Here is a 25,502-nt window from a genome sequence, read left to right as displayed (position 1 = left end):
GGCACGTTCAGCTACTGACAGAGCATATTGCAGCATTGATGAAAGAACTCGAGGACCTTAGGCTCATCCGAGAGAACGAGATCTTTCTGGAGAAGATCTTCAGCGAGGTTATTACAGCAATCGTACCAGAAGAGAGCAGACGATGAGGAAGGCAGAGAGGAGACAGGTGCAAGAGACCCTGGGTGAAGTACCTGTCAGGAACACGTTGAAACTTTTGGAAACATTAGAGACAGATAACACTGCCAGTCCACGAGGCGGCCAGGTCTGTCAATCAAAAGTTGGCATGGAGACAGAGCGGAAGAGTTGGACATTGCACAGAGCCGTGGTAATAGGGGACTCCATAGTGAGAGGAACTGACCGGGGTATTTGTGGCAGCAGACGGGACTTAAGGATGGTGTGTTGCCTTCCTGGTGCCAGGGTTAAAGACATCACAGACAGAGTGCAGGAAATCCTCAAGGACGAAGGTGAAGAGCCAGAGGTGGTGGTACACGTCGGCACAAATGATGTCGGGAAGAAGAGGAGGAATATACTACAGCGGGACTTCGGAGAACTAGGAAGAAGGCTGAAAAGCAGGACGTCCAAGGTGGTTATCTCCGGTTTGCTTCCAGTTCCTCAGGCTGGTGAGGCCAGAAACAGGGAGATAATGGACTTGAATGTGTGGCTGGGGAACTGGTGCAGGAAGCAAGGATTTAAATTCTTGGATCACTGGGGTATGTTTTGTGGTAAGCATAAATTCTACAAGAGACACAGTTTGCACCTTAATAGGTTAGGGACCAGCATTCTGGCAGGCAGGTTTGCTACTGCAACACAGCTACGTTTAAGATAAGTAGGAGGGGGAAGGGGACAAACTGGATGTTTAAGAAGGAAATTGGAGGGAAAGTTAGAACAAGGGAAGTCAAGAAAGACAACTGTATCAATGAGGCAGAAACCTCAGAAAGGGATCATGCTGTAAGGTTGAGTGAAATAGGAGTTGATGGGAAGGGTGAGGGCAGTAACAAATTAAAAATAATAAAATGAATGCACGAAGCATTAAAAATAAGATGGATGAGCTTGAGCCTCTTTTGGAAATTGGCAGATACGATATTGTGGGGATAACTGAGACGTGGCTTCAAGTGGACAGGGCCTGGGGAATGAATATTCAAGGCTTCACGTGCTATCGTAAGGACAGACTGACGGGCAGAGGGGGTGGAGTGGCCTTGTTGGTAAGGGATGAGACCCGGGTTTGATTCCACCCTCATGTAAACAGTTTGCAAATTCTCTCCTTGCCTATGTGGGTTTTCTCCAGTTTCCTCCCACAGTCCAAAGATGTGCAGGTTAGACGGATTGGCCATGCTATGTCACCCACAGTGTCAAGGGATATGCAGACAAGGTGGATTAGCCATGTGAAATGCAGGGTTACAGAGTCGGACAGTCTAGGTGGGCTGTGCGGACTCGATGGACCAAATGGCCTGTTTCCACACCATAGGAATTCTATGATAACTTATGTACCTATATCAAATCTCCAATCTTTTCTGTTCAAAGGAGAATTGTCCAATTTCTCCAGTTGATCCCTATAATTGTTATGCTCCATGTCTGAAAACATTCTGGCATACTCTTCTTACTAAAATTGATATCAGCATGTCCTAACTTCTGCAGTTTAGTGCATTATCTATCTTTAACTGGTCAGGATATATGAATAGGAAGTTGTACAGCAACATGACATTTCACACAGTTATGGCAAAATAGCATATCTCAGACAGCTATTTACAGATTTTCATGTTTAACTACCAATCTACAGTTTACTGAAGTTGCTGCCTGATTTGTGCATTTCTGTAAATTCAGGCATACTTCTTTTCATGTTTTCAGCTACAATCAATCAGCACATTCTGGACTTGCTATGCTCAGTACGGAGATATTTAGTGGCAAAAATGAAAAATGCTACATCAGCTCATTCAGATCCTGTTGTAACAAATACAGAAATTGCTGGAGAAACTCAGCAGGTCTGGCAGCATCTGTGCAGAGATATAGAGTTAAAGTTTCGAGTCCAGCGTGGGTCTTCTCTGTCACATTGTAGATATTTTTCCTTATCAACTTGTTCAGAGATGTTATTACACAATGCCAGAATAGCTGGGAATTGAATGCAGGCCTCTGGTCTAGAGGTAGCAATGCTATCACAACACCATGAGAGACCACACCATGCTGCAGATATTATTCTCTATAAATTTGTTGCAAAATGAAAGCGATCACAAGTACATCTGGTTACCTACAGCACACGTTTTCTCTTGGGAGTTGAATCAAATAACAATCAACTCTAGATGAACCAATTTTATGATAAGTTAAGAACAATTATACTTTGTTTTGTTAAACGGGACAGAATCAATTTTACCAGAATAATATTCAGTGCATTACATTGTATTAAACTCCTGAACCTTGAATTGGGTGCATCATCTCATTTGATGAAAACAATACCACTGGGCATCCACTATCAATGCATGAAAGCAAGAGTATTTAAGGCTTTTCTGTATCTTACACCTGGAAACAAATAGTTGTTTCCCTTTAATGATTAAAAATATAAATTACAGCAATGCACTTCTAAATGAGTTTACCTTGTAAGGAATAAGACTGAGTAACATTTACATTAAAATGTTTTATATGATTATACATTTAAGTGATAACAACAATAATAGATATACAATTATGCAGATAGTGAATAAAGTTTTGGGAAGGTATTATTACTGATTAGGACCTAAGCACTGGAATACATTCCTTACACTTTCCCCCCTCTCAACCCTACTTTTGCCCTTTTAAACATGCCTTCCTGACCAATATTTTGCTCACCTGACCTAAACTATTTGGGCTCACATTTTGTTTTATAATACTTACGTAAAAGACCTTGGAATGTTTTATTATGTCAAAGTTACTTTATAAACATAAGTTGTGACTGACAGAGGGCAGGATAAAATTTATTCAGTATAAGTAATGACCATTTCAAGCTTCTTGTATCAGATAGTTATTTTCTACTGAGTTTATGGGACAAATTCCTCTTCACTATATGGTTTTCTGCGTAGCTAAGGTAATTAGAATTTCAACCCATAACCTAAATGCTATTTGAAATGGACCTGCATTTTAAAAAAGGTCAATTAGAAATTAAAAGAATGTTTTCTTTCCCTTCGATTTACACTTCATGCCAAAACTACTCTCAACAATGATGTAATTTATCTCAAAAGGTCCAGTGATTATGCGTACTTCCTCACAAAGATTTCCTTCTACAAGCTGTTGGTAAACAAAGCAAACATTGCCTATTGAGGTCATTTCTAAACATTAAGTAGATTTCTAAATGTTAACGTACAACAGTAATTTATGAAATAAATTTATATATTGATTTTAGAAAATTGTACAATCTGTATTGCAGATTAGATTCAAGCAAGTAGATGGTTTATTGTTAATTATTTGGCACATCATGTAGCACAGTCATTACAATTAACAGCATTACATTGAGTACAATCTTGAACAAAAACATGAAAAACAAAACTGACCATGGAGATTACTGCTTGACTTCATTGTCCCAAAATCCTTGTAATATTCCTGCCAACCATTGAAAAATAAATCATTTTCTACATGCTATTACAAGTTCCACTTGATGGGATGAACAGCACAATTATTAACCTGAAGTTGCATAATCTTGTGACTACAATGATGTAATTTGCTCCAACCATGCACTGTCTTGATCTATTGTTATCTAGCTACAGCCTGAGGCAGGCTTTCACTGAAAGCTTGCCGTTTGGCAGAGGCACAGCATGGACATCCGCTCAGTTGTTCATAAACCTTAGAAAAAAGGAAACCCTGAATAATTACTATCAATAAAAGTGAATGTAAAAATTGGAATTAAAAATGTCACTAGTACTGATGTGAAATTAGTACAACATTCACTGATAGGCGAGAAAAACCTTTATGCTGAGGGGAATTATGTCTGAAAACAACTAAATATTTGATGGATCTGAGTTGGCTCTCACAGATTAAGCCTTTGATGTTTCTTCTTTAAAAGAGTGATGAAACAGATAGTGGCCTTTCCCCTGGACCACAGAAACGACCATCTTCCTACTGTAATTAAATATAACGTCTTACCACAGAACTTGAGCATGGTCATAAAAAGACACATTATCAACGCTTTTCAAGTTTGACTCATCAGGACAATTTGCAAGAATAACAATGCAATGGGAAAACAGCATTTATGCAGTATAAAAGGAGACTGTTGACTGGTGGCAAATGAACTCTGTATATTGTAACTAACTTTGTCCAATAAATATATTATTTTGCTAACTGCTTTAAGCTATTGTGCAGCAGTTTAGTGAGTATATATGTCATTTAGTTCACACAGTATATCTCCCAGCAGAATTAATTGGGAAAAGTAAGAATCCTGAAAAATAAATATCTATATTATACCAAATTGATGGGTGTTGCACGTTTTTTTGGGAAAGACTGAAATCTACAGTTTTTACGGTCAATGAATTGGACTTAGATGAAATGGCACTCATGCTGTGGGTGCTCTAAAACGGCCCAAGGATCTCGAAACAGTAAGAATTCTTCAGAAACTAATTGGAGTCTCCCAGCGCTGTAACACTTGCAATTAGAGCCTTTGTCATTGTTGCTGTTATAGTGGAATTGAACCGTGTTGTCAGCAGTGACGCGCAAAACAACAAACCAGGCAACGAGAGAACTCGGCCAAGGGAGCTCCAGATGAGGGCGGAAAGGTTGGGAACACATACACCTATTGCCAGGGGACGAATTGTACTCACTGAGGTCAGAGACAGATGCTCATTAGGAGGGAGGGCGAAACCTAGTCCCACTCAGTCTTTGCTGTGCATCACTATTCTCATGTGTGTATATTATATATTATACACAGTCTCTCACACACAGTCTCTGCTGGGGAACTCACTGACTTCAACATGGATGGTTGCCACTTACTTGGAGACACGAATTGCCTGGGCGGTGGAGGGGGTGGTGGTGGAGGGGGTAACGGGGGTAGTCGACACGAGCAGATCTCATGACACTCGTCAGTCCCCGTCTCAAAAACCGATCTCCCGCCTGATTTCTGGAGTTCGCCCTGAGAAAGCTGAGAGAGGCGAAGAACAAAATTGTATTAAACCACAAGCAGGCAGAGGTGTGTGTGTGTGTACTCTCGGGGGGTGGGAGAAAACAAAACTGCGCTTGGTAAACTTACTCCTGCACTCACCTGAAAAAGAAAGAACAGGGAGGTGAGGAAGTAGCGGTTCAGAATCCAGGGATAGAGAGTCAATGAGAGGTCAGCGTTCAGCATCCCGCCTGCACGGTTAAAATACAGAGTCACAACTCATTAAAATTCAGCGGGGTACCGCACGGCAAAACTGGTCCCGCAAACTTTTTTTTTGTCCTTGGAGGCGGCTAGAATCTTCCAGTCAGACTTTTGTGTCTCGTCAAAGTGAAGTTGTCCTTTTGCGCCTTGTTCCCTGGGACGTGGGGATACTCGAACCTCTCTCTCTCTCTTCACCCACACAGGGGAACCGCGGGGCTCCGGAAACAGCACAGAGAGGGGCGGTGGGTAGGAGGAGAGCTGTCCGTCTCTACTTTGAGACAACTTGGCTGTTCGTGTTTATCCTGAGGCCAGGAGCTGCCTCGAAGTCGCAATGGCCGCGACACGACACTGCCGCCTGCAAACACATGTACGGGGCAATCCCAGAGAGAAAGCACAAAGTTAGCAAAGCCGAAAGATCGGGGGAAGGGGGGGGTTTGGGGGTGGGACTCTTCCCAAGCGGCAATTTTAAACGAATACGAAGGATCACTCTTCCAAGCGGTCGCTGCAACAGGCGACGTCCACTGTATGTGCACACTCCCAGGGCATTTTTGGAGTCAAGCCGTTCATGGTGTCCACCCGCGATTCGGAAATGAAGATACCACCGCGGGTCGTTCGAGCTGTCACCCAAAAGACTGCCCCACGCGCTCAATCACCTCGGCGTCCCTCCTTTTCCAAAGACAGGTGGAAAGGGTTGGGGAACAACGGCGTTGCAGAAGACACACACGCACACATCCACAGAATTCACCCCCCTCGCCGCCCCACTCTGTTAATCTTTGGCAACGCGTCGATGATAATGTTCAGAGCGAGCCAGTGTCAGTTTGCAGCTGGACGAGCGAGAGTCCCGGAGAGCCGCTGCAAACGTGTCCTTTTTCACATCACATCACTCCACTGCACCCGGGCTCATCCTTGAAGTGAGTAGCATCATGTACGACCTGCATATGCAGAGACTTTCGCTCCGGCTCGTCTCTGAATCTAATCTACACTGAACACGCTGCAGCAATTTTTCAGACCGATGTAGCGTGTCCATTGTGTACTGCCCTGTATTTGACAGCCACTAGCTTGGCTTTATCCCCCTGGAATGTGCGGGTTGAGGAGAGTGTAGGCTCAACCCCTTCCCTCACCCATGCTTATGAGATCTGATTGAACAGTGCTCGCAGCCCCGTCGGTCACGCTCTGCCTTCTGTCTTGTTTTGCCCTGCTTTCAAGCCGCGCAGAAATGCACTGGCAAACTGTGTACACATTCCCAGGGTGAAGGAAAGCAGATGCAGGCACTCAACAGACTGGGTTCCTCCTGCGCGTTATCTAATATCCGCCATGTTGTTGTATACTTATATCCATCAATTGTGATTGATGCAGAGTTGTGACAGTCCCCGTGCTGTGATGTGCTGATAACCTCCAAAGTTTTGACACCCATTTAAGAAACTGTTTTACTTATTAAAAGGGCAAAGTTCTCAACCTCCATTTAACATCTACAATAGTTTAAACTGAAATATGTGGTGCCTGGAATGGAAACGTTTATCCGTGGAAGAAGTAAAAACTTACCCACAGTCTGCGGGCGTCTTTCAAAGCAATGGCAGCTGTAGTGAACTTTTTAAAACAATTCTTTCCACAGACCCTTAATGTTGCACAACTATCCAATTTCAGAAAATTAAAATAGCTCAGCACGATCTTTTCCATGACAGCTTACTCGTTTCGCTTCACATTATGCTGATCACTTTTTTTGGAATCTTGCTTTTCCTTGTTTTATTTCTTTATAGATTGAAGTTTGATGAGAAGACAAGTTACAGAAGTCATTGCATTAACAAACATAAGCTTCATAAAGTGTTTTTACTGTTGTGTACAGAAAGCAGACGTTGCTCATTCAGACATACTTATAAACCTCTATATTTTGCCCATTGAAACATGGTTTATACATGTGGTGGGGCTATAGTAAATGCTCTTAAAACTCTGACAGTTTACCTTATGTAAATATCCCTGAGATTTTTACTAACCTGAAATCAGATTCTCTATGCAATAGTCGGGGAATAATTAGAATCTGCATGCTACCAAGTAAGTGTCTTAAAATTCATACGCAACTGTACATTGATAATTTACAGGTTACTGAGATATTGTCATGAGAAATCAAGAAAGAATGCTAAGTTAAATGGCATATCACAGTACTTTGGAGTTTGAAAAGAAAATCAAGATACACTAGAATGCTTTGGAGATTTTTATTCTGAAGTTGAAACAATGGGAATTTTAAAAATTGAACAATTGCATAATTGCAAAAGTATATGAATTAGTGTTGGTTATGATAAATATGAATCAAACATAAACATTTAGTTTATGTTTGATTCATATTTATGAATCAAAACAAGTATTGAAAATGACAAAATGCTAACTCAAATGAAACAATTCATCAAGTCACAATATTGTCTTTTGGAACCAAATAAGTTGTTTTTAACAATAGAAATGTCAGTGCATGGATGTTTAGTAATGCAACTGTCAAAGTTTCCAGTTACCTGTGATTCATTTGTAGCCTGTAAGCCTGCTGTCTTTGATGTATTCAAAAAATGAAGTGACAGATAAATTCACACATACATGTGTTGAACTTTTCAAGAGTATCTTAAAGTTACATGTACTATCCATGCAGTGTGTTGCTATAATAAGCTACAAAGAGGATTCATGTTACGGTATGTACCAATTTTAGTAAAATCCATCAGTATTACTGCACATAATCTCCATATACACCAGTAACTTAACCAACATTTAAAAATATATATATATACTGGTGTAGATTATTTTTACCCTCTAATCCCTGTTAATACTCATCAAACTTTCTGGCTTTTTTCACACAAACATTGAAACTCCCATCTTTCGGTTCTCCAACAATTCACTTGCTATCTTCAGTAACTCCTGATTTGATACATCTCTACCTCATAATTTTTAAACTCAGCAACATATAAAGGTTCAATTATATTCTTGTTACTTTAATTAAATAAGTTTGATAATGATCATACTCTGGGAAGTTTCCAAAATTTTACGAATTATGAATAACACCATGCCACAACATTTATTAAACATTCTAAACCCAGTCTCATTTATACAAAGGCTTCAGTCCTCTTCATTCATGATGCCAACTGAGAGTACCACTTAATGATTTAGAAGTTGTCATTTGATTTGAAGACTTTCAATCTGTTGCCTTCCCTTTTTTATTGGCTCAATTAATATTTCAGCCTATCAACATGTAGGATCTTCCAAAATATTCAATAAGAATTTACAAATTTACATTAATAATTTTCTCCAAAACAGTATGTGTTCCTCATTTCTTTAAGCTTTTTATCCCAGAAAAAAAACAACAAAACCTTCTTATTATGACTCAAGCTACTAAATCTCAACAGCTTTAGTTTTTCTTAAAGATTACTGTAAGTTCTGTTTTAGCAGTATTTATCATCATGGTTGGACAATAGAACACTTAGATAGTGACATTTTAGTGGTGACAAATATTATTGAACATCATATCTGCTGACAAATTATAGATAGTAATTGTATCTGGGGAGTTCTTGGACTAAGTAAACTGAGAAGAAATGCCACTAAGATATCCTGTATGTATATATGTGCAAAGGACAAATCCCTCTTCTGAGATTCAAATTACCATTGCTTTGATTGAAAATTAGAATACTGTTCTTTAGAAACTGAAATCACCAAACACCCTTTGGAGAGTTAATGCAATATCAAACACTGCATGGTTTTCATGATTAAATTTGTTTTGCATGTATTTGTGTCCAATATATGTAATGGTTTTTACAATTACAATTGAGATACAGCAATTGAAATGGTGTTCTCCTTTCCAAGTGATATAACCTTGTAAAATAGGTGTCTGTGGAGGGGTGTCCTCATGGAAATTTGACATTTTATGCTTCTTTTAGTGGCAGTGAAGATTTGTTACAAATCTAGTGAGAGATTTGTAAACTAAAAATAATCAAATTTACAGAATGGCCAAATGAAGAATTTGCCACCAAATTGGGGTGGCAGAGTGGCACAGTGGTTAGCACTGCTGCCTCACAGTGCTAGTGATCTGGATTCAATTCTAACCTTGGATGACTATCTGTGTGGAGTTGGCATGTACTCCCCATGTCTGTATGGGTTTCTGCCAGGTGATCCAGTTTCCTCCCACAGTCCAAAGATGTGCATGCTAAGTGGATTAGCCACGATAAATGGGGGGTGGGTCTGGGTGAATGCTCTTTGGAGGGTTGGTACAGAATTGATGGGCCAAATGGCCTCTATCTGCACTCTAGGGATTCTAATTTCACTTCTAGTAACTTCTACTTTAACACAAATCAGAATCAAAATAAACAAAAATTAACAGACAGACATTAAGTCAAATGAGATGAAAGTGTAAATTTAACTTTATACAGTCAATACAAGAATGATATACCTTACACAATCACAAGTATCCACATTACAGCCCACAGACATATTGCATATGTGATATGGCTAAATTAAGCTGTGGCGAACAAATGACCAGGTGTTTTAAATGCCAGTAAATACACAAATTAGTTGAAGAATGAGCAATGTTCAAACTACATGGATGCTATAGGAACGTTTAAGCGACTCTTGGATCGGCACACAGTTGAGGGTAAAATGAAGGTTATGTAGGTTTGTTTGATCTTAGAGTAGGGTAAAAGCTCGGCACAACATCAAGGGCCGAGGGGCCTGTACTGTACTGTTCTATGTGCTATGTCCAGTTTTCGATAACCCAACCAAGTTGGTCAGTATTTGTAACATTTTCCTGCCAATATGAAAAAGCGAAAAGAAGGTGTCTCATGAAGTTCCTGATGAAATCATATACATGGATTTTTTTAATGACATAAATAATTAAAATATGTTTAAATAATTGTTAGAGTCAATTTAAAATGCGTTGAAGTATTATCTGTGGTGTATGCATTATAAGATAAACTCTTGGAGAATTCCTTATGGGCAACACATTAATGTGCTTATCATAAGTAAATCTGCTACTTCCAGTTTTCATGAGTTTTCTGAACACTTTTCCATTTCATTATAATTTGCTATGTCAACATTTCCCATTTAATTTTGCAGTTGTCTGTGACAGTATAGTTGTAGCCAGTAGGTGGCCTAATAGAGCAAGCTTCTGAAGTGTCATTTTTTTACATATTAAAAAACCTTCATCAATTGACTGTAGAAAATTCCAAAGGTAATTTACCAATAATTTTCTTTTTTATATATGAACAGCCAGTTTTTTTTTTACCATTTTGTCTTGACAGTTACCCTCTTTACCACCTGTTCTGAAGGGGCAATTCTTGTTGAACAACATAGACCAGGTATGGAACATAGGATCTGCTTCTTATGTTTCTTTTATTCACTAGTTAAGGCAGTTGAACTATCATTTTGAAATTTCTTTACAGGAAGTACTGAGAATCTAGAGACATTGTATAATTGTGCACACATATCACTGAATTCTAAAATTAAGTGATTCTCTTCATAGAACAAAATAATGAACACATGACTTGTAGATATAATGTTGATAAAAGAACTCAAAATTATAAGTGACAGCAAATGCTCCCTGACCACTCTGATCTATAAGTTTCTCTTGACAATCCCCTTAAGAAACCACTAACTCTTTTATTGTTACACATTAAGCTTTTGTGTTCTTCTGGATTGTCCCTACAATCAATGAATAGGATATTGGTTGTACTTACTGTTCAAATTATAACAAACCACATCCCATTGTACCAAGCTGTAATTGCATGTAATAGATAAGTCCTTGGTGATGTTTGGTCGTCAATATTTTGGAGGCTATGTCAACCTTTGGAATATTTGATCAGGTTTCGTTAATGTTCTAAGGTAGGTTCACAGATTCTCTAACTTTGAGTCACATGTTACAAGTAGTTTAACTTTAAAAAATTCGTTTAATACTCTTGATATTTGTAAAGAAATGTAAACACTTGGTATTTCAAAGAGAAATATGAGCATATAGGTCATATTGTCTAAAAATAAAGATAGCATCTTTGACCTAATAGAAGAGACAAAATAACTTAAAATCCAGTGAATTTCATATTATGAAGAAAGAGTGACATGTAATTATTAGCATAGAAATGACATTTGCATGCTTAATGCACTGCGATTTAATGTATCCTGTCTATCATTTTAACAAAGGTATTATGTCAATTGCTTTTAACAAGATTAACACCTCCATTAAATCAACAGTGAATGAATTTGATACTAGCACATTAGAATTTCTTAAAATAATTTCAAGATGGTGTCATGCCCAGACTTGAATTCATAATAATGATTCATTTTCATCCTTTTATTTCCAGAAAGCAACAACTGCTTGAGAAAGATTACTCATGATTAGCAAGTAATGACATAATCAGTTTGCTGGCTGTTAGTGAGAAGTGATACTATTGCCTTTGGGCAAATGCAAGATTATTTTGGATGCATAATCATCCAAATAACTCTAAAGTCTACAAACCATCTATATTAAGTGGTCTTAGTCTTCATGATGGGTGTATAATTGAAGTTTACAGCAAAGCTAAGGTGAACAAGTTCCAAGTAGGGAAAGGAAGTGGACAAGCAAGGGAACCATGGATTCTAGGATAAGTATGTACCTGTCAGGCAGGAAGGAAGTGGTCGAGCGAGGGAACCGTGGTTTACTAAAGAAGTTGAATCTCTTGCCAAGAGGAAGAAGGAGGCATACGTAAAGATGAGATGTGAAGGCTCAGTTAGGTTGCTTGAGTGTTACAAGTTAGCCAGGAAGGACCTAAAGAGACAGCAAAGAAGACATGAGAAGTCTTTGGCAGGTAGGATCAAGGAAAACCCTAAAGCTTTCTATAGCTGTGTCAGGAATAAAAGAATGACTAGAGTAAGAGTTGGGCCTGGAAAGACACAGCAGGTCAGGCAGCATCTGAGGAGCTGGAGAATCAGAGGATGCTGCTTGACCTGCTATGGCTTTATAGCACCACACTCTCAGCTCTGATCTCCAGCACCTGCATTCCTCACTTTCTCCTAAGAATAGGGCCTGTCAAGGGTAATAGTGGGAAGTTTTGCGTGGAGTCCAAAGAGATAGGAGAGGTGCGAAATGAATATTTTTCATCAGTATTCACACTGGACAATGTTGCCGAGGAGAATACTGAGCTATTAGACACGACGGGATTGAGGTTCATAAGGAGGAAGTGTTAGCGATTCTTAAAAGTGTGAAAATAGATAAGTCCCCAGGCCAGGTGGGATTTATCCTAGGATTCTCTGGGAAGATAGGGAGGAGATTGCAGAGCCTTCCGCTTTGATCTTTATGTTGTCATTGTCTACAGGAAGAGTGCCAGAAGACTGGAGGATAGCAAATGTTGTCCCCTTGTTCAGAAGGGAAGTAGAAACAACCCTGGTAATTATAGACCAGTCAGCTTTACTTCGGTTGTGGGTAAAGATTTGGAAAGGTTTATAAGAGATAAGATTTATAATCATCTAGAAAGGAATAATTTGATTAGGGATAGTCAACACGGTTTTGTGAAGGATAGGTCATGCCTCCCAAACCTTATTGAATTCTTTAGAAGGTGACCAAAGAGATGGATGAGGATAAAGCAGTTGATATGGTGTATATGGATTTCAGGAAAGCGTTTGATAAGGTTCCCCATGGTAGGCTATTGCAGAAAATACAGAGGTATAGGATTGAGGGTGGTTTAGTGATTTGGATCAGAAATTGGCTAGCTGAAAGAAGACAGAGGGTGGTGGTTGATGGGAAATGTTCATCCTGGAGTTCAGTTACTAGTGGGGTACCACAAGGATTTGTTTTGGGCCACTGCTTTTGGTCATTTTTATAAATGACCTGGTTGAGGTTAGTAAATTTGCAGATGACAATAAAGTCGGTGGAGTTATGGACAGTGAGGAAGGATGTTGCAGGTTACACAGGGACATAGCTAAGCTGCAGAGCTGGGATGAGAGATGGCAAATGGCATTTAGTACGGAAAAGTATGAGGTGATTCACTTTGGAAGGAGTAATATGAAGACAGACTACTGGGCTAAGGGCAAGATTCTTGGTCATGTGGATGAACACAGAGATCTCTGTGTCCATGTGCATAGATTCCTGAAAGTTGCCATCCAGATTGATAGAGTTGTTAAGAAGGTGTATGGTGTGTTGGCTTTTATTGGTAGAGGGATTGAGTTTCAGAGCCATGAGGTCATGTTTCAGCTGTACTGGGTGCAGCCGGACTTGGAGTGTTGTGTACAGTTGTGGTTGCCGCATTATAGGAAGGATGTGGAAGCATTCGAAAGGGTTCAGAGGAGCTTTACCAGGATGTTCCCAGGTATGGAGGGAAGGTCTTATGAGGAAAGGCTAAGGGACTTGAGTCTGTTTTCATTAGAAGGTTAAGAGGTGACTTAATAGAGACATACAAGATGATCAGAGGATTAGATAGGGTGGACAGTGAGAGCCTTTTTCCTCGGATGATTATGGCTCGCACGAGGAGGCACAGCTTTAAATTGAGTGGTGATAGATATAGGACAGATGTCAGAGGTAGTTTCTTTACTCAGAGAGTAGTAAGGGCGTGAAATACCCAGCCTGCAACAGTAGTAGACTCGCCAACTTTAAGGGCATTTAAATGGTCATTGGATAACTGTATGAATGATAATGGAATAGTGTAGGTTTGATGGGCTTCAGATTAGTTTCACAGGTTAGTGCACCATCGAGGGCCAAAGGGCCTGTACTGCGCTGTAATGTTCTATGTTCTAAGGCAGTTTATTTAAACATTTTAATTTTCAATGTAAATATGTACAGTGCTAGATTGAGCAGATTTTTTATATTTATACACAGATCAAAAATAAATGCTCACAAGTATTTTTAAGCCATGCAGCTACATACATATTTTTAACCCAATGCAGAATTATCCACAAGGTTCTTGATTTTTTTGTTAACTACATTTATTGTTGAATATCATTTGTGTTCACCCAGGAGAGTGATGTCAATTCTGTAGAACTGATGAGCATTTCATTTGTTAATGCATTCACAGGTTGAGTACAGCAAGATACATAACACAGCTGTCTGGTTCCAGCTCCAATAGCTCCTTGGGAAAAGTGTCAGAATCTACTACTATCCTCACATTTGTAGCCTCTCTGAATGAGACTTGCCTGTTTTGATACCAAAAAGTTGTATTTCTTTAAAATTCTTTTTGGTTTTCGAGAAGAAGTGTTTTGTGAATCGAACAAAAAAGCTAGGTCTCAAGCAACTTTCTGTGGAACCTGTCAGTCATTCATGACATGTGGTAAATGAAGGTGAGGGGGGAAGGGGTCAGAATCATCCTGAGTGTCTATGATGGGAACTGTTATGCAAATGTAATGTTAAATCCCTAGTTTTGAAAAGCAATGATAGACAGCCCTCTTGTTGTCGGCAGAAAGACACGGGAATTTTCCGACATCTTTCCCAAGCTTCTGGTCTCAGATCTCCATCTGGTGCTTTCAGCTGCCTAAACCCTGAGCTCTGTAATTTCCACCCAAACCTGTCTGTCTCTCCAACTCTCTTCCTTTAATAGTATCTTTTAAAACTTATCTCTTTCACCAAGCTATTTGATTATCTATCTTAATGTGTCCTTATGTAGTTTGGTGTCAAATTTTATTTGATGACTCTCCTGTGAACCAGTCTTGGATGTTTTGCCATGTTAAATGTGATATGTAATTGCAAGTTATTATTAGATCTCATGGGCAATTTTAAGGGTGATTCTCAGGAATAAACAAATAAGAAACATTTGAGTGCGGGGTGGTGAAACTTTTCCTGTTACCTATTTTAAAAGTATACAAATTATTTACAGAAAAGAGAAAAACTGAATATACTGTCATTGGAATGAATGTATGTTAAGCAACATTACAAATATGATTGATGGTGTGCACAAATTATGACATTGTGGCCAATAGGAGACTTTGGACAGGACTGTGAATTAAATACTTGGGACAACAATGCATTCAACAGGGATAGAGAAGCAAAAAGAAAAACCAAAGAGTATGACAATAATGATTAAGGATAGTATTACCATTCTGCAGCAGATTCAAAAACTAAATCTGTTCATTTACTATTAAGAAATTGAAAAGAAGCTGCTACACTACTGAGAACCAAATTCTGAGATATAGATACAAATACTTAAAAGAAATGACAATGAAAGAACAGTAATAGAATGGAACTTTGATTACCCTAGTATGAACCTAAAGGAAAAAATGCATAAGGCCAAGGAGAGAGAAGAATGCCTAAAATAGATACATTAGAACTTCCTTAATCAGTATGCTTTTATCCTAAAGAAAAAAGGAACGGTGCTGAAGTTTGTCTGGTGAATTAGGTAAGGGACATGGAGTGTATTTAAGTAGGAGCACATCTGGGTAATAGTGATCGTAATAGAATTCATTCAAAGTTATTATAGAAGAAAGCAAAGGAAAAAAATAAGGTCAAAAATAACCAACTTCCATGTTTGACTTGGTTGGGCTAGAAACAAAGATTGTCCAGGTAAACAGTAAACAATAAATAGCAGGCCTTCAGGGTGGAGATACCATATGTAAAAGTTAGATATATTGGCATAAGGAGGACGAGCAGATCTCAAGCTCTTAGGATGATAAAGGAAATATTTAGGAATTGTAAAGAGTGTCTGAAAAGCATGAAAAAAAACCAAATTTTTGACAATTATCAGATTATAAATGCCATAGAAAATCAGCCAGAAAACAGGAGGACAGACAAAGAGAAAATATGGGCAAGATTAGCAGCTAATGTAACAAAAACAAAATCTTTTATGAGGATAAAAAAATTAAAGAAATGGTAGAGTCAAGTAGCAGCAATAAAGGATGTCTGATGAAGGCAGAGGGCTTGTCTGATCTGAGTACTTTCATAAAAGAAAAAGGATGAACTTTAAGTCAGAGTTAGAAGAGAGGAAACTGGAGATACTAGATATAACAACAATGTATAGAAACAGAATGCTCAATAGATCAGCAATATTGAAAGTCAAACAACTCCCACGTCCAAATCTGATGTATCCTTTGTTGTTTATGGAAGAGTGGCGTTAGCAGCACTCTTATCATATTCTTTTTTCATACCTCTTCAATATAGAAACATCCAAGAGGCATGACCAATTTCAAATGCTGCAAAAAATGCCAAGGGTTAACTATGGTAACTAAAGACCTATTGATTTTTTATCAGCTCTTGCAAGACTAATACACCTATTGTCAAGGTCAAAATAAATTTTCACTCAGATCATGGATTAATATGCGATAACCAACCCAATTTACTTCAGCCAAATTGTGTCTAGGTAAGCTGATTAAGCTGTTTGATGAAATAACAGTGAAAGCAAATATCAATTAACAAACGCATTTTTAAAAAATGAAGCAAATCAGAGTAAAAAATTGTAGTTTGGATACATAATTGGTGAAGGAATAGATGGCACAAAGTAATGACTATTGAATGCCTTTTTGTCTAGAGAGAAGTGCACAATAGTTTCCCACATATTTGGCTATTATTGTGGGCAGCACGGTGACACAGTGGTTAGCACTGCTGCCTCACAGCGCCAGAGACCTGGATTCAATTCCTGCCTCAGGCGACTCTCTGTGTGGAGTTTGCACATTCTCCCTGTGTCTGCGTGGGTTTCCTCCGGGTGCTCTGGTTTCCACCCACATTCCAAAAGTGTGCAGGTTAGGTGAATTGGCTATGCTAAATTGCCCGTAGTGTTAGGTGTAGGGGAATGGGTCTCAGTGGGTCGGTGTGGACTTGTTGGGTCGAAGGGCCTGTTTCCACACTGTAAGTAAGCTAATCTAATTATTAGAAGTTTTTATCTGTTGGTGTATGGACTAAGTTAAATGGCTCTGTCAAACAGCTAATAAGGGCCCAATGGACCAAATGCTCTCTTTAGATGAAAGTGAGGACTGCAGACGCTGGAGAATAGAGTTGAGAGTGTGGTACTGGAAAAGCTCAGCAGGTCAGGCAGCATTCAAGAAGCAGCAGAATCAACATTTTGGGCAACACCCCTTCCTCAGGAACGGCTCTCTTATTTCTACTTCTACCTCCAAGGTTCCCATTTCACTTTTGAAAATATTGGTTCTTATAAAATATGTTTTGCAGGTGCCATTGATGCTCTCTGGTGCCTCACTGAGTTGCCATTTTCATCCGTAAGACCGAATGCCAAATAAAAGCAGATGATTTAATGAAAGTTAGCAGCACTGAACAGCCTAATCTTTTCCTCATTCGATATTTCTGCATGTGCTATCCAGAAAGAGATCTAAACAGCATTCAAGTATTGAAATCTGACACTCCCTTATTCAGTGCAGTGGAGGCCATTAATCGCACATTTACTTACTTTGAATCTTACACTTCTAGGGATGAAGGAAGCCATGAACTTCATGTGCTGTATGTTGCCTCCACCAACAAATTTGTTGTCTGTTTTCCATATGAGGGTGACACGGTGGCTCAGTGGTTAGCACAGCTGCCTCACAGTGCCAGGGACCTGGGTTCAATTCCCACCTCGGGCAACTGTCTGTGTGGAGTTTGCACATTCTCCCCATGTCTGCGTGGGTTTCCTCAGGATGTTCCGGTTTCCTCCCACAGTCCAAAGATGTGCATATTAGGTGAATTGGCCATGCTAAATTGCCTGTAGTGTTAGGTGCATTAGTCAGGGGGGAATGGGTCTGGGTGGGTTGCTCTTCGCAGGGTCAGTTTGGACTTGTTGGGCCGAAGGGCCTGTTTCCACACTGTAGGAAATCTAATCTAATCATTTACATCAAACAGAAAATAGGCAGAATGAACTTCAAAGTTTGGGTGAAGATTTGTAGCTCGGGTGCTCGTTGCTGTGGTTCTGTTCGCCGAGCTGGAAGTTTTTGTTGCAAACGTTTCGTCCCCTGTCTAGGTGACATCCTCAGTGCTTGGGAGCCTCCTGTGAAGCGCTTCTGTGGTGTTTCCTCCGGCATTTATAGTGGCCTGTCCCTGCCGCTTCCGGTTGTCAGTTTCAGCTGTCCGCTGTAGTGGCCGGTATATTGGGTCCAGGTCGATGTGTTTGTTGATGGAGTTTGTGGATGAGTGCCATGCTTCTAGGAATTCCCTGGCTGTTCTTTGTTTTGCTTGCCCTATAATGGTAGTGTTGTCCCAGTTAAATTCATGTTGCTTGTCGTCTGCGTGTGTGGCTACTAGGGATAGCTGGTCGTGTCGTTTCGTGGCTAGTTGATATTCGTGGATGCGGATCGTTAGCTGTCTTCCTGTTTGTCCTATATAGTGTTTTGTGCAGTCCTTGCATGGGATTTTGTACACTACATTAGTTTTGCTCATGCTGGGTATCGGGTCCTTCGTTCTGGTGAGTTGTTGTCTGAGTGTGGCTGTTGGTTTGTGTGCTTTTATAAGTCCTAGTGGTCGCAGTCAGTAACCTGCTTAGGGCAAACATCTAAATGGACATGTTGTTTGGATTTGATCCACCAATCTTTCAGATATGCAGCCTGTGTACCAGGCATGACACTCACTCAAATTCATGCACTACTCATTTGTGTGACAGGTAGAATGTCCTTTTAGCAGCATCCTGTTAGTGCCGAGCACCACTTACATTGCTGCTGTATAGTAGCAGCATCAAACAGCCAGCTCCATCTATTACTCCGGCCTTTGAGATCTGTGGCAAAATGGGTACTGTTCAGGTCCAAGAGTGACCAATTTAAGGACTTAGATGCATTTGCATAATATACAGTAAGAAATTACTGGGTCTCCCTGTTATGGAATGGATGTTGTGAAACTTGAAAGGGTTCAGAAAAGATTTACGAGGATGTTGCCAAGATTGGATGGTTTGAGCTATTGGGAGAGGCTGAATAGACTGGGGCTCTTTTCCCTGGAGCATTAGAGGCTGAGGGGTGACCTTATAGAGGTTTATAAAATCATGAGGAACATGGAAAGAGTAAATAGGCAAGGCTGTTTCACTGGGGAGTCCAAAACTAAAGGGAATAGGTTTAAGATGAGAGAGGAAAGATTTAATAGGGACCTAAGGGGCAACTTATTCACTTAGAGTGTGATGCGTGTATGGAATAAGCTGTCAGAGGAAGTGGTAGAGTCTAGTACGATTACAATGTTTAAAAGGCATCCGGATGAGTGTATGAATAGGAAGGGTTTGAAGGGATATGGGCCAAATACTGGAAAATGGGACTAGATTTATATAGAATATGGGCGAGTTGGACTGAAAGGTCTATGACTCTATGGTGCATTCTTTGCACCGCCACATCTATTAATCGAAGTCTACTTGCTAACCAATCAGCATACTCCTCTCATACAGTTTATATATTGGTTTTCTCCTTGAATCAATATTCTTACAAGTTGTCCTTATAAGTACAAGATGAAAAGTTTTGACAAACTGTCTTTTTTCAGCTCTACTCAACTTCTGCACTACCAGATGACTAATTAAGTATTAATTACTAATCACAAATGAGTAAAGACTGTATTTTTATTCATTTTTACAAATTTTAATAACTTCTTGTGTTTTAAAATGGAATTTATCCACATTGTGCAAATACAATGAAACTAGATACCTCTAGGTTCTAAGCTAATGTTGTTTTGCATTGTAAAATACAGGTGCACATGTAAATTCTAAGAGATAAAGCAGTCAGTCTAAAATACTCCATTGTTTTATGTTTAAGTCAACTTATACAGACAGTGAACATCCAATAAATTAAGCATTGCCAAGTTGTTAATGAGTTGAGTTTTAACAATAATATTTAAATAAGAATACATTGATCCCAAAGGGACTACTAAATAAAAGTTTCAAACACCATGTTTGATGTGCATGGTTAGAGGTTCTCAAGATAACAGGGGCAATGAGGCATGAAATGTATCAGTGTTGAAGTTTTTATATCAATCCAAAGGTATTGACAGTCTCAACAATTTTTTTTCTGTTTGTGTGAAAACTTGAAGGCACTTGTGTCTCAAGGAAGAAAGAGATTTTCTGTTGAAAGCTCAGTTATTGAATATTCAATTTGAATTCTGTCGTGTATTTCTGGCAAGTATAACGGATTTTGCTGTTTTTTTGTAGTTAAATAGAATTTAGTTGCTGGTATCATCTGATTTGATGATATTGAACAAGGCTTGATATTATTTATTAACTCAGTCTCCTGGTCTTGCCTGATGGTATATCTCTGTGTTTGAACTACATTGTTTGAAGTGATTAATTCGATACTTTTAAGGAGGTGAGCTCAACCAAATCGAATTAATGTAAAATAATCTTTAAACTGACAATATTTCAGTGTTGTTTGTGATATTACTCATGGTTTAGAATCCTGATTTGAGCCAAATGAGGCTCCTGCTGATTCTGAGGGCCACCAAAGCCATACCTTGATTAGTCACTGTGTTGAGTATAGAAGTTGGGAGGTCATGTTGCAGCCGTACTGGACATTAGTTGGTCCATTTTTGGAATATTACATGCAGTTCTGGTCTCCTGCTGTCGGAATGATGTTGTGAAAGAGTCCAGAAAAGATGTACAAAGATGTTGCCAGGGTTGAAAGTGTAGAGGTGTAGAGATGCACTGTACCTTTAAGAGAGTTGAAAAGCTAGCAAGGACTGACAAAGCACAGAGTCCTGAACAAGGTAGCAATGTAACACGTGATCAAAACAAAGAGCAGCAGCTGGGTTCCCATGAAACACAATAAAAACAAATTCAAATTCAGCCAATCAGTTTAAATTATGCCCCAAGATACCAAACTCCATACCAAACTCTTGGCACCTGAAAGTGTTTTGGCATTCACTTTTCCTGCCTTCCTGAGGTTTGTGAAACTCTTTTTGCATTTTCTTCATGTTTGAAGGATCATACTCCTGCTGTTAATGCCTTAGCTGCTAACATTCATTTCTGCTCTTTGAGAGTCTAGCTTCCTTATCCCAGTCTTGGCAAACATTATTTCACTGCTATCCTTCAGAGCAACAACAGGACCTCAAGGTAAGAGATCAACTGAAGGGCAGCATTGCTAAACCCTAGAAATCAATATATAGTTCAGCCATTCTATCTTCCATTGAGATTGCTTCAACTAGAAATTCTCCTTTTCAGAGATGGACCAGGAAATTGGGAAGCAGGATGCTAAGCTGTAGCTGACTTTGTTAACTGAATAAGTGATCTGATTCCAACCTGAAATGTAGTGCAATAAAATTATGGACTTTTCTCTGCTAGTCACGCTTTAATTATGAAACCTAAGAGAAAATGCTGGAAAATCTCAGCAGGTCTGGCAGCATCTGTAAGGAGAGAAAAGAGCTGACATTTCAAGTCTAACTGACCCTTTGTCAAAGCTATACTTTGGCAAAACTAGCTTTGACAAAGGGTCAGTTAGACTCGAAACATCAGCTCTTTTCTGTCCTTACAAATGCTGCCAGACCTGCTGAGATTTTCCAGCATTTTCTCTTTTGGTTTCAGGTTCCAGCATCCACAGTAATTTGCTTTTATCGCGCTTTAATTATGTTTGATGATGCACAAGAGTTTGCAGCTGAAGTGATTGTTATGGAAAAATTGAAATTCATATATAAGTAACAACACAAGCTTTATAATTTGTGATACGTCTTTGTAGAAATTGAGAGATCAAACAAAAGATTTGCAACCTTTACTTTTATAAAGTGAGCAATTATTTTTAAACTACATTACAGCTTATAACAGATTTGGAAAACATGATAATATATTTTAGGGATTCAGAGTGACTCTACAGAATTAATTTTCCATTTGCTGTGATCATAGTAGATATTGCATGTGAAAGTCAAGATGTTATTAAAAATAATATATAGCATTTTGTTTTTGAAATGGCCATTTCCAAGTTCATAAATTGCATTGTCTGGAATATCCCAAGATTGTGTTACTGGAGGAGAGCAGCCCCTACTCTGATGTTGCTTGTATTGATGGCTACTTCGAATGTTTGGTCAAAATTCAGACCTGCAAGCATATCTGCCTTCAGCCTCTTGAAAGGTGTCAGGCATTTCTGAGTCTGTTGCACTGGACTACTGAACTACTTGCAAATTGGCAGAGGGTAAATAATAAGAGAGAAGTAAATGCATTGCTCAAAGATTGGTGTCGTTGAAATAGAGTTTTGATTCATGGGGCACTGGCAGCAGCGCTGGGGAAACAAAGAGCTGTTCCACTGAGATAGGGTTCATTTGAACCATTTTAGGATTAGAGTTCTGGTGACTCTTGGGTTATAGATAGGGCTTTGTTGGTGGCAGTGGTGTGGGAGGGGGGGAGGGTCTGATTGAAATAAAATTTTAAAAATCAACAAGAAATGAGAGAGTATATTCGGAGTAGTGAAGAGGAAAATGAGAATCAAAGTATGACAGAAAGGCATAGAAAATATACATAGAGTGCAGCAGAAATTAGAATCAGCAGAAGGAATAATAATGAAATGTCAAGCTTCAGGTTCTTTACCTGAATGCACCCAGCACTTATAACAAGATAGATGATTTGATGCCACAAATGGAAATATATAATTATGGCTTGCATGTTATTGTGGAGATATGATTGCAGGGTGACCAAAATAGGATACTCAATACCCAAGGGTATTCGTCAAGCCAGAAGAATAGAGAAAAAGGAAATGAATGTGGTGTACCTGTGTCAATATAGGAATGTATCTGTGTGGTGGTGAGTAGTGATGTACATGCAATAAATTATGATATGGAATCAGGTTGGGTGAAAATAAGGAATAGCCAGAGAAAGAAATCATGGATAAGAGCTGTCCAAAGGCCCTGAAGATTTGTCTCACTGTCGGGCAAAGTATGAATCAAGAAATAATGAAGGCATATAAGAAGGCAGCATTTCCCTCTCTCCCATATGTATTCAATCTCCTATTACTGTTGCCAGTGGTTGTGGGCGACTATGGAAGAGTCTCTTCTAGAACAGGGGTTTTTGGATTACCTCATAATCGTCAACCAAGGTGGCTAGCTGCCTGATACTCATTAATCTGTATTTTTATAGGTGTGTGCTTTTCAGGAAGTGTCTCGAGTTTTTAAACTCCTCAAGAAGACTTATTTTCTAGATGATTTTTTAATTGTCTTTTGATTCGGGTGACTACACCACTGGTTGAAGCAAGCTCCTTAGGACTTTCAAATTCAAGTTAGGTCTGATCAAGCCATTTCCTGAGGATAGTAAATTTCTGATGATACATGCCTGGCACTAACTGGCACTTGTTTGGAATAGCACTTTTCATTACCACAGTCAATGACATTTACCTCTGGCACGAAGGCAAAAACCTTGTGATAGCCTCTTAAGCTTGTAAATATTTCTTTCCCTGCAAGTTTACTATACAGTAATAAGGACCAATATTGGACTGGCTATTTTACCTGTCATTTGAAAGAAGGCTTCCAACACTGCTTCCTCAATCCTAGAGATTAAATGGGCAAACTGGGTAACTTTAGCAATTAACAGTCAAAAGGTGTGGTACTGGAAAAGCCACAGCAGGTCATTCAACATCCGAGGAGCAGGAGAGTCAACATTTTGGGCATATGCCCTGCATCAACTTTTCGACTCTGGCCTTCAGCATCTGCAGTCCTCACTTTCCCCTGCTTTAGCAATTAAGTTGGAGCACTGGTGGATTCCTGTCCCTCAGCTCGAACTCTTTTAGTATAGGCACTCTTTCCTTCTCTCTATCTTGAAATTCTTGTTTTCCTCTCCATGCACTTCCCTGTTCCTCCCTCTCCCTTTCCTCTCTTTCTTTATCTCTCTGTGCGTCTCCTTCCTTTTCTTGAAATTCAAAATTTCACTGCTTCAGTTTAAATCTCTCTACCACTACTCTGTCCATTTCTTCAAGCTTCATTTCCATCTACAGAGAGTCGGTCATACCATTTAAAATTTCAGGCTTTTCGGTGAAATTCTTTTTTTTTATAGATATTTTTATTGAAAATTTAACATGTTTTTACTTTTACAAAAGAAAACTAAAAAAAAACCCAAGTATAAACATTGATATACAGTTAAATCTTAAACAAATTATAACCAAAATCTATTAAACAAGAAAATAGAAATACCAAGAGAAAAAAAAAGACAAACCTCAACTAACTACTCATCTAACTTACAACTAACCAGAGTGTATCATTAAAATTCTTACATTATTCAAGAGAAAAAAAAACCCAATGGATAACACATAAATTGAGCAGTGATATACATGCTCGAAATGTGTTAACATCAGATCACAACAAAACCTGTATTCATGTGGGATTCCTCTCCCAGGGGGCCCTGGACCAGCCAGGTTCACCCTCTCAATTAAATAAAGGCCCTTGTAGGATGACCGAGATATCTGTATTTGTGTAATTCAAGAAGGGCTGCCATATTTTTATGGAATAATTTGGCTTTTTCTCCTGGTGCATCATATTCATAAGGAAGTCAGGGGGAGTATATTCCATAATTATTCTGTGCTGACTCAAAAGTCCATAAGGGCCCTCAGCCACCCAGTTTACCAAAATGTTTTTCCCTGCACAGAAAGAGAGAACTGAAAATAATTTCTTTCCTGTCGTAATTTCAGGTATTCTTTTATCCAATAAATGTGTCTCCTATAGGAGAGCTATATCGATCCTCTCTTTCTTGAGGTTTGATAGTATTCTCCTCCTTTTGATTGGTGAATTACTCCCCATGACATTCCAGGCACACCATTTAATCAACCGATCATCCATAATCACCGGGCAAGTCCGAGACCCTCCGGGAGAAGAAACTCTATCCAAAACATCCCGAGCATAGAGCATATAAAATACACAAAAATAAAAGCTCTTTAGTACATTCAGATCAATATAATAAAAAACTATTTCTAAATAGTAAAAAAAGGTATAAAATGTATTTAAACTGAGATCTTCCCCCTTATTCCCGGGGGGCATCACTTCCTTTCCAAAAAAAACCCATCATAGCCTCTCCCAACCAGTGCCCCACCCTTGACCCAGGTACCCCACAATAGGATAAAGAAAATTCAAGTATACTACTGAACTAGAACTAACAGTGAGTACCCTATCCACCCCCACCCACACCAACACCTGGATATATTTGGTAATGTTAATACCATATATGAACATATATGACTATAAAATTACAGTCTCAACAAATAATAATTAAATATATTAATACAAAATAACAGGGGAAAACAACCCCGCTCCCAAGGACAAAGATAAAATAAGATAAGATAGCCACTTTCCCCCCATCTACATTAACTAGATCCCCTGGCCTATATATATATATAAAAAAAGGGGGAAAGAAAATCGCTAAGTAAAGGATGA

At 39.0% G+C, this 25,502-nt stretch overlaps 1 protein-coding gene and 1 long non-coding RNA gene across 6 annotated transcripts in view; one reads left to right on the top strand and one right to left on the bottom strand.

Annotated features, from left to right (window-relative positions):
* The window catches only part of prima1 (proline rich membrane anchor 1), a 255,369-nt gene extending 248,629 nt beyond the window's left edge, over positions 1 to 6,740 (bottom strand). For 2 of the 5 annotated variants that reach the window (XR_006312711.1, XM_043697188.1), the window contains exons 1-2: positions 5,213 to 6,739; positions 4,945 to 5,092 (exon numbers count right to left, since the gene is read on the bottom strand). Coding sequence is in view for 4 of the 5 variants with exons in the window: in XM_043697188.1 (XP_043553123.1) it covers positions 4,945 to 5,092; positions 5,213 to 5,296 (232 nt within the window). In the remaining variant the exon portion in view is untranslated. Of the gene's footprint in view, positions 1 to 4,944; positions 5,093 to 5,212 lie in introns of all 5 variants that reach the window. The other 3 variants (XM_043697191.1, XM_043697190.1, XM_043697189.1) reach the window with 2 other exon arrangements.
* LOC122553433 overlaps positions 6,136 to 25,502 on the top strand; it is a 33,483-nt gene continuing 14,116 nt past the window's right edge. Inside the window, exons 1-2 of the long non-coding RNA XR_006312712.1 lie at positions 6,136 to 6,222; positions 10,576 to 10,632. This is a non-coding gene — a long non-coding RNA (uncharacterized LOC122553433). The remainder of the gene's footprint in view (positions 6,223 to 10,575; positions 10,633 to 25,502) is intronic.

Source organism: Chiloscyllium plagiosum, chromosome 10, assembly GCF_004010195.1.
Source record: "Chiloscyllium plagiosum isolate BGI_BamShark_2017 chromosome 10, ASM401019v2, whole genome shotgun sequence".
In the NCBI taxonomy this organism is placed as follows: Eukaryota; Metazoa; Chordata; class Chondrichthyes; order Orectolobiformes; family Hemiscylliidae; genus Chiloscyllium; species Chiloscyllium plagiosum.
The sequence above is the reverse complement of the archived record's forward strand: the minus strand, read 5'-3'. Positions and strand labels throughout refer to the sequence as shown.